The 10,228-nt window shown below is 40.7% G+C and overlaps 1 protein-coding gene across 2 annotated transcripts in view; it reads right to left on the bottom strand.

Moving 5' to 3' along the window:
* Positions 1 to 4,982: 4,982 nt before the first annotated feature.
* The window catches only part of LOC132825129 (rhomboid-related protein 1-like), a 228,933-nt gene continuing 223,687 nt past the window's right edge, over positions 4,983 to 10,228 (bottom strand). For both annotated transcript variants that reach the window (XM_060840127.1, XM_060840128.1), the window contains exons 6-7: positions 7,151 to 7,211; positions 4,983 to 5,254 (exon numbers count right to left, since the gene is read on the bottom strand). In XM_060840127.1, the coding sequence (XP_060696110.1) occupies positions 4,983 to 5,254; positions 7,151 to 7,211 (333 nt within the window). The remainder of the gene's footprint in view (positions 5,255 to 7,150; positions 7,212 to 10,228) is intronic.

Genomic DNA, 10,228 nt, shown 5'->3' with positions numbered 1-10,228 from the left:
AATCAATGTTTGGGTTAATTACAGGTCAGGCTGGCTTTTCTTCTTTTCAGTGTGATTGCTAAAGTAATTAGAAGTTATACACATTTCAATTCAAGGGTCAGTAAAGGATAATCTGTTGCTTGGGGAGTTTCCCTGCAGTTTATCTGCAGATTTCAACTAATTGGTTGGAATCGTTCAAAATATCTTGTTTTGAAGTGTGATACAGAAAATGCTTCGCATCCAAAAGCAAAATATTGTGGATGCTGGAATTCTGAAACAAAGATGTGTTTATAGAAAGGATGTTGCTAAACCTGAAAGGGTTCAGAAAAGATTTGCAAGGATGTTGCCAGGGTTGGAAGGTTTGAGCTATAGGGAGAGGCTGAACAGGCTGCGGCTGTTTTCCCTGGAGCATCGGAGGCTGAGGGGTGACCTGATAGAGGTTTACAAAATTATGAGGAGCATGGATAGAACACTTGGCAAGGTCTTTTCCCTGGGGTGGGAGAGTCCAGAACTAGAGGGCATAGGTTTAAGGTGGCGGGGGGGGGGGGGGGGGGGGGGGGGATTTAAAAGCTACCTAAGGGGCAATATTTTCATGCAAAGGGTGGTGCGTGTATGGAATGAGCTGCCAGAGAAACTGATGGAAGCTGATACAATTACGGCATTTAAAAGGCATCTGGATGGGTATATGAATAGGAAGGGTTTAGAGGGATATGGATCAACTGCTGGCAAATAGGACTAGATTAGATTAGAATATCTGGTTGGCATGGATTAGTTGGACCGAAGAGTCTGTTTCCATGTTGTACATCTCTGTGACTGTAAATATTAAGTATTTGGAGATGGTGGTGTAGTGGGAATGCCTTTGGAGCAGTGAGTTGGAAGCCTAAGGTGATGTTTGATGGCAGCTGGTGGAATTTCAATTCAGATGATTAATTTGAAAATTAAAGTCTGTCCCACTATTTGGCAGGCATGAGATTTATCATGATAAAATCTTATCTGGTTCACGATATCTTTAAGGATGGAAATTTGCTGTCTTTACTCACTCTGGTCTCTGACTCCAAACTCTCCACAACATGGGCCTGCCCTCTGAAATAGCCTAAAAAGCCACTCAATTCAAGGATGATTAGGGATATGCTACAAAGGCTGACCCTTGCCAGTGGTGTCTACGTCCATGAAAGAATAGCAAAAAGTACATTTCAGGTCACATCAGTGGAGAGAAATGCAATTCAAATGAGCACAGTACACTAGACATTCCAATTTCCCATCAAATCACAGAATCCCTACAATGTGGAAGCAGGCCATTCATCCTCCAGTCCACACTGACCCTCTGAAAAGTGTCCCATCCAGACCCATGCCATTCTCATAACCCTGCATTTCCCATGACTAACTCACCTGTCTGCACATTGTGGACAATCTACCTAATCTCAATATCTTTGGACTGTGGGAGGAAACCCACACAAACCTGAGGGGAATATGCAAACTCCACACAGACAGTCACCCGAGGCTGGGATTGAACCCGCGAGGCAGCGGTGCTAACCTCTGAGCCACCATGTGGGTTGACTACTAACACTAATGGCTAAGCACCTTCAAGCAATGGGTGGCCATTTCAGATACTTAGCAGGACAGTTGGTTCCCATTCAGGTAAAATGGTGATGTTTTCTTGAAGCCCATGGGCCTCCTGCTATGAACCAGAGATAGCCTCAGAGTGTCAGTCTGAATTTTAGCATGTGATAGAAACATAGAACCATAAGAGCAGGAGTAGGCCATTAGACCTTTCAAGCCTGCTCTACCAATCATGGTGGGCCATCCAACTCAGTAACCTGTTCCTGCTTTACCCCCATATCCTTTGATGCCTTTAGCCCCAAGGGCTATATCCAATTCCTGCTAGAAATTGTATAATATTTTTGCCTTGACTGATTTCTATGGTGGTGAGTTCCACAGGCTCACCATTCTCTGGGTGAAGGGATTTCTCCTATCAGTCCTAAACAGTTTACCCAGGATCTTTAGGTATGATTGTGAACTTTCAACATTGACTCAAAGTGAGCAGGTCGGTCACAGTAGGTCCACAGACATTTGGAGGTAATTCAAGTGACACCATTGAGATCTTTGCTTAGGGATTTGCAGATTGTGCCGTATTACTCTCTAATCTAACTGAGAACCAATCTCTTACCCATTCGGACTGCCAACCAGCCACTCCCTTTGGCCCCCTCGCACATCTATGCGCTACCTGCAGTTCCTAAATATTGTATTTTGCTGTTAATTGGCTGTAATCCTGTTAAGATAGGCTAGCACTGAGCCTCCACAAAGTGTTGGCATCAGCTTACTGATGCCAGTCAAAAGATCGAGCTCTGCATATCCCAGTGAGGCCTAGCAGAGCATCAAACCTCCACGCATTGGTACATTTATGCAAAGAGAGAGAACATGAATCTTTATTGAAAGAATGTTTAAGAAATGCCAGGGAATAGTGGAATTCTGTTGCTATGCAGTCATCTTTTCAAGGGAGAACCGTGTTTCATTTGTCCTGCTGTTTAGCCTCCAGTGATCAGACTAAACAAGGAAACCTAAAGCCAAATGGTTGTTCGACCTTTAATAAAAGCCACATTGTTGAGGCAGTCAACAGCCCATTAACTGAATTGTTTTCAATTCATTCACAGAGTATGAGCATTGCTAGCTGGGCCAACATTTACTGCCCATCCTGAATGATCTTGGACAAGGTGATGGTAAGCTGGCTCTTTGAACTGTTATAGTCCTTGTAGTGTAAGTACACCATGCTGCTGTAACGAATGCAGGTTCTGTATTTTGACTCACTGACAATGAAAGGATGAGAGATCTTTCATGAGAGTCATGATGGTGTGTGATTTGGAGTAGAACGCGCCGATAGAACGTGCATATTCAGCCCTTCTCCTAGGTGGTAATGGTCATGGGTTTGGAAGGTGCTGTTTAGATAAATTGTTGCAGTGTCTCTTCTAGATGGTACACACCACTGCCACTATACATCAGTGGGGGAGAGAGTGAATGTCTAAGATGGTTGGATGAAATACCAGTCAAGTAGGTTGCTTTGTCCTGGATGGTGTCAAGCTTCATGAGTGCTGCTGGAACTGAACTCATCCAGGCAAGTGGGGAGTATATTCCATCTCACTCCTGACTTGTGCCTTGTTTATAATCAACATTGTAATCATCAACATACTATGATCGTACCATTGAAATATATTAAAGAACTGACTATGTATTATTGCATTAGAAAAGAGCATGGCAAGTGACCTATTCACCTTAGCTCTGGTAATACTATGTTGGAAGACAATATTAGCTAGATTAAGGAATAAGTCACGTCTAGACCCCTTCCATTTTAGCTCTAGATTCTAGCCCACAATATTCATATGTTCTTTCAAAAGTCAGTATCCTGTGCTTGTTCGTACTAAATTTCACAACCACTGTTCCATCAAACTTTTTTTTAAATGTGTCTGGCTATTTATTCTCCTTCTGCTTTAGCAATTTTGGCCTATAAATTTTGCACTTGAGTTCTGAATCTGTGTCATTAATGTGTGTTAAGAATAGTTGCTGTTCCACCAACACTCTGGCCTCTCCAATCACAACCTGCTTTCCCAGTTCACCATCACCCTTCCACCACGCGGCACTGTGAAATCCTACCGTTTTAGGTCAGGCATTTGAAGAAATGTGACAAAGGCTTTCTTTTGCTAATCTAGGTGATTTTCCACTAGCCCACTTAGGACGTCACATTCTCAAAAGCGTCAAGAAGCTCTAGGCAGGATTTTTATCTTGAAGCCATGTTGGTTGTTACTAAATTATTACCGTTGAGGCAATCCTCGAATTTTCTCCTTGTAATTGATTATTATTTTGTTAGTTAGACAATGTAACTATCTGTAAATCTGGCTGATTTAGATTTGTCTCCATTCTTACACACATATATATTATATATATATACAGAGTCATATAGAAAATTACATTCTGTTCAGTTTGGAATGAAGTTCCAAGAGGCATTTTTCAAAATGTTACTTCCCCTGTTGTGGGATTGTGATCACAAATGGTGTAGGTATCAAGTGAAAGGTCAAACAATGTTAATCTTCCAACCTCATGCTTCAGTCCCTGTGGTACTTCTTAATGCCAAACTGATAAATCTAGATCTTTGTTCAAACATATGCAAACAGCCTTTTGTGATCAAGGTCAATATTTATTGAGACATTTTAGCTTGAAAACATCTGTATGAAATTTAACACATTAGACTTAACCAATTTAACCAGACTTAATAGGTCAAGGGAAGTATGGTGTAGGTCATTGTTCACAATATAATTCTTGTCACAAATTTTTTTTTCAATATATCTTCACATCCCATTTGATGAAATGTACACAAAATACAGCGAGGTTCTTGAGAAAATGGAGAGCTAGTAAAATGAGTTTTGTGTGTGTTTTAAATTTGGGCTTTCTAACTTATTCCTGTTTACACCATCTTATCAGATAATGATCATCCAAGATAGACACATAGCAGGTAGCTTACCAGTGCTGGGTACTTGTAACCTGTAAATGGGTTGAGCTGCTAACACTCTGGCTGTATTCCTGGGCATACCTGGTTCTTAAGCCTTGACTTGTTCCAACCTGCACTTAAATTCTCTTGGCCTTAGGGAAGTAGGATGCAGTCCTACAGGGATTGAATGTACCCTCCACATTGCAGGTTAAACAGGAGCTCCACTTATAGTGTTAGACTTCCACAACAGCTGGTTCCACCAGAATAAAATTCAATCTTCCATCTATACTCTCAAAATCCCAAAAATTTGCAAGTGATGTCTACCACTGGTGTGGTGGTTACTCATTGTCTAGTCATTGAGATACAAATCCTGCCAATCACAATGATGATAAAAATCGGTAGTCAAAAGGTCAGTTTTAACAGTTGCTCGTTGAAGGTCCACCTCATGTTTCTTCACTCACAAAGAGGTTCCGCAGCCAAATAAACCTCTCTGTTGGGACAGATTCCAAAGCCGAGGTGTGGTTACCTACGGGGGGGGTGGGATCTGCACACCCAGGAGGTCATATGCAAAAATGTTCCAGAAGATTGCAAACGTGACAAAGATAGCGTACGAGAAGACCATGACCCACCAGGCACACTGCTGGTGGAGATTCTCCTCATAGCTGCGCAGGATGATGAGTCCCATACTGATTCCCACCACTGCACCAGCCAGATGTGCCATGAAGCTGGGCTGGGGACCAGAAGAAGGAAGTGGAGGGGAGAAACGGAGCCATACTGCACGGCCAACCTCAGAGCTCACTGCCAAAATGAAACACAACGCAAATTTAAAACTTCAAAACATAGAACAAAATAATGGACTATTTGGAATTTAGAAGAATGAGTGGGGTTGGGGTGGCGGTTGCGATCTCGTAGAAACCTATAAAATTCCACCAGAACCAGACAGTGTAAACAGAGGAGGGATGTACTCAATGACTGGGGAGTCCAGAATTAGGGATGGGGGGAGGCATTTTAGGACTGAGATGAGGAGAATGGTCTTTGCCCAAAGAGTGGGGGAGCCTGTGGAATTCTCTGCCACAGAATGCAGTTGAGACCAAATCATTGAATATTTTCAAGAAAAATTAGATATCGTTCTTCGAGGTAAATTGATCAAAGAGTACGGAGAGAAAACGGGATTCGGGGACTGAGTTGGATGTTCAACTGTGATTATATTCAATGGTGAGGTGGGCTTGATGGTTGAGTGGCCTCCTCATGTTCTATGTTTCTAAACTGGGTTGATCTGAGTCACCGAAGGATTTTTGGATGAGGAGAGTTTGAGCAGATTGGGCCTGGGCTCATTGTAATATAGAAAAACAAGAGGTGACCTTATTGAACCATACAATGTTCTTAGGGGCTTGTTAGGGTAGATGCTGAGAGGTTGTTGTCCCTTGTGGGAGACAGTCTGGGACAAGAGGGCATAATTTCAGAATAAGGGATTACCCACTGAAAACAGAAATGAGGAGGATTCTTTTTCTCCTAGAGGATAGAATTCTTTACCAGAGATAGCTGTAGAAGTTGAGTCAATAAGTATTTTCAAGGCTGAGATAGATTTTTATTCAATGAAGGAATCAGGGGTTGAGGGGGGAAAGCAGATAAATGGGGCTAAGGATAATCACATCGACAACAATCTCATTAAATGGCGGAGTTGACTCGATGGGCTGAATGGTCTACTTCTGCGCCTATCTCTCATGGTATAAATTGCTACTGTCCTTCCAATTAAACCTGTTGGACTATAACCTGGTGTTGTGTGACTTTTAACTTTGTGTACCCCAGTCCAACACCGGCATCTCCAGATCAGGTCTAAACTGCAACATTGTTCATCAATTAGTTTTATAAATTTCCAGATGAAACATGAATTACATTATTCCAAATCTCTAAATATAAAGAGGTTTATCACCTTGGAATGTTAACTGAAATGGACAGGAAACTGGTTTGTTGGGGTAAAATCTGGTAAGTTGAGGTTCTGTGCAGTGGGAGTGAATGGGACATTGTTTCTACTTTGCCATCCTATACCTTCACCAGAAAAGTTGACAATTTGTCAAGTCTAGTGGAAAGGGAGAAGCTGGGAGATTTTGAGGCATTTCGTCCAAAAGGTGGTTTGTGGTAGGCTATGACCTGACGCCCCGTTCAGTTTGTTTTATGGCCAGCTTTCATTCCCACAGGATCTACAGCAGAGAGGCCATTGACTCTTTGTAATATGGACATTGGGATCTGACAATTTACATAGGACCTGGAGTGTCTATTTTAAGAAGTAACTGTGCAGAGCATGCGCCTTGCACACTGCACCATTTTTGCTGCTGTTCAAGCCAAAGAGGAGCCTAGAAGATACATCTGCATTTATTCATGCAGCACCAAGGAGGAGTAGTATCTACCTCACTCAGTAAAAGTTCTTGGCTCTTTCAACCCTAGACTACCAGGTGGAGAACAGGCCCTACACTCCACAATGCTCACTTTTTAAAAGCCACGGCCTCTCAGCTTGATAGTATTAAACACAAACGTTAAGAATTTTCCAGAAAATGAATGAACCTGCACAGAACAGGTCGAATGTTCTCAATAGTTTTGATGTCCAATTAATATTGTGATTCTAATTTGTGATGTTGGGGCAAGGACATAGATAATTACTGTAGGGTACAAAGTTATTGAAAGAAAGATACTTACTGCAGACAAGGGCCAAGATCATTCGAAGTAGTTTATAGGGACACCTCATTCCAGCCCAATTCTGAAAGATAATAGATAACATGCTGTGACATACTCAGATGCTGTTATTCTCCACTTATGCTGTAAGCATTGGCTTTGACACTTCACCCTTAAAGACTCAAGACTCAGTCCAGGCTTTGAGCACATAATCTAGCACTCAGTTGAGATAATTGTTGTCAGTGCAATCATTCAGATGAAAGACTAAACCAAGGGTCTCAGGTCAGCATAAAAGATCCCTCAGTAGCATCAGATGAAGAGCAGTGGAATTCTTTCAGTGATCTGGACAAAGTCAGAAGTCACATGACACCAGGTTATGGTCCAAAGGTTTATTTGAAGTCACCAGCTTTCGGAGTGCCACTCCTTTGTCATATGAAGTGACTTCACCTGACGCAGCGCTCCAAAAGCATGTGATTTCAAATAAACCTGTTGGACTATAACCTGGTGTCATGTGACTTCTGACTTTGTCCACCCCAGTCCAACACTAGCACCTCCACATCATTTCAGTAGCCTGGGCAATGTTCCTCTCTCAGCCAACACCAGGAACAAACCTATTGGTGTTTATTCTTGTTTCTCAGCACAAATCGGCCACTCCATCCGTCACCAAAGCAATAACCCCTCTTTTCAAAATAACTGAACTAGTTATGTAGCATTTTGGGACGTCCCAAAGATACAAAAGATCTGATGTGAAATGAGGCCAATTACACACACTGGAGCTTTATGTATCATTTAGAATTGGTGAGGCAGTGTGGCGTTACACACCAGACACCTGACTTCCATTGGGAAATTTGCAGTTTGTGATGATACCTGAATTTTGCAACAGCAGTAAGAGTACAGGTGCCAGATCATAATGGAGTAAATCAGACAGCAACTTTCAATATAGAAACCTAGAAACTGCAGTCAGAGATACTTGGGTTGTCCACAAGGGTGTGCTGTAACAGCTCCTGTCAATAGACTTGACATTGAAATGATTGCAAAGGTTTAATACTTGAGACACTTATCAATTAATTTCACATTAAATACATTCAAAAAAGTTAGAGCTAGTGCACTCAGGAGTAAGTGAGGTTTTTTTTGATGGTAAGATGAGTAATAATTGTTGCTAAATGACCTTTTTTGCCCTGAAAATTCAATTTCACAAGTGTGGATCTTCATTCCTTAATTAATGCCCCACAAATCTGACTGAAATATCCTCACTCGGTCATACACAGCCTGTACCAGGAAGTGTAAGTTAGAATACTTCGTTCAATATCAAGTAATATACAGAAAATGAAATAAAACTAAGAAAGATTTACTAAGAAAAAAAAGTATCAGAAATAATCTGATTTTATAAGTTTCATATGATGTCGAATGATTAAACTCTGAAGGAATGTCACTCCACAAATAGATTTTCAGCACCAGAGAGGTCATTGTGCTATTTTAAATAATTTACATTTGAATGTACAAGCCCCAACTTTGTCACGGGGAGTTCTGTGGATATCTATCACATTACTACAACAGCCTGCTGCTTCATGTATCTTAATGCCAAGCCTGTCATGGTATACACTGATGCAGTAAGTCCCCGTTTAAAGTTGATTCACTTAATCTTGTTTCACTTTAACATCAAACAAACGGCAATATAATCATTTAATGTGGTGAGTTTTGGTTTAAAGTGGTTTCCTACAGACTTCCCATGTGACTTGCCTGCCTTCAAGACCCTTCCCCATGTTGCTGCTTCCACACTCAGTCCCCTTCACCTTCCTCCTTTTCCTGCTGCCCTCAGTCCATCTTCACAGCCACCGGCTCACCTACTTTTGTTCTTACCTCTAAAGAGGTCTCCAGTGGCTATTTTTGTCTTGGTCATATAAAACTGCATTACTTCAACTTAATTTTAACATTTATTTATGATAATTACATTTATATTGTATTTTTTTAAAAAATATTTTAATTTATTTATGAGTGTAAATAATTAGGAATGTACACTACACGAATTTAATCAAGGCTTAAACGTTTTGTTTTGCTGAAACAGGTCCTGAAGTACCTTACAATGCAGCATTTCTTTTATGTTTGGTAATTTATTTTAGTTTGCAAGTTATTTCAGACAGAAATACATTATACCACACACATACTGTACATCATTCCAATCGTTACATTGTATTTTCTGAGGGAAAATTGTCAGCATAAACCCAACTTTGGCTCTAACACTGATTGCTTGAGGAAACTGCGCTTAAGTTAAAGTTATTTAATTTAAAGTTTAATTTTCAGGAATTTAAAAACCATAGATTTAAGTGAGGAATTCCCTTATAGTAATGTTTCTGAAGGACTAAGGTCCATCAGATAATAACTTCCTACTGCTGGAAGGCAATGGTCTAGTGGTATTATCACTGGACTGTTAATTCAGGGACCCAGGAAATGTTCTGGGGACCCAAGTTTGAATCACGTCATGGTAGAATTTGAATTCATGTTTAAAAATCTGGAATAAAGAGTCTAATGATGACCATGAATCTATTGTTGAATGTTGGGAAAACCCATCTGGTTCACTAATGTCGTTTAGAAAGGGAAACTACGGTTCTTACAGTGTCTGGTCTATATGTGACTCCAGACCCACAGCAATGTGGTTAACTCTTAACTCTGGGCAATTAGGGATGGGCAATAAATGCTGGCCCAGCCAGTGACCCTTCAAAACATGAATGATAAATCAAAAAAATTGTCTGTGTCGTCAACAGAAGCTGCTGAAGAAGTTCTGAAGTAGAATCCTACCAAGCTCAAAATGTTAATTGTTTCTCTCTCCAGAGATGTTGCCAGACTTGCTGAGATTCTCCAGCATTCTCTGTGTTTCCACCAGAACTTGTTGTTGGATTTACCATGAAGTAAAAACTGGAATGTACTGGCAGCCATAAAACAGCGTATTTCATAACGTGAAGTACACACAATCATAGAAAAAGTTACTTACATGTACAATAGAATCTATGATAAATATTACATATTAGCTTTTATGAGACACAACATTAAAACATTAAGAAAGAGGTTTCTGCCTCATTATTATGATTGTAAAGATGCACAGCA

This window comes from Hemiscyllium ocellatum, chromosome 20 (genome assembly GCF_020745735.1).
Source record: "Hemiscyllium ocellatum isolate sHemOce1 chromosome 20, sHemOce1.pat.X.cur, whole genome shotgun sequence".
NCBI classification, from domain to species: Eukaryota; Metazoa; Chordata; class Chondrichthyes; order Orectolobiformes; family Hemiscylliidae; genus Hemiscyllium; species Hemiscyllium ocellatum.
This window is presented reverse-complemented; position numbering and strand designations above follow the sequence as displayed.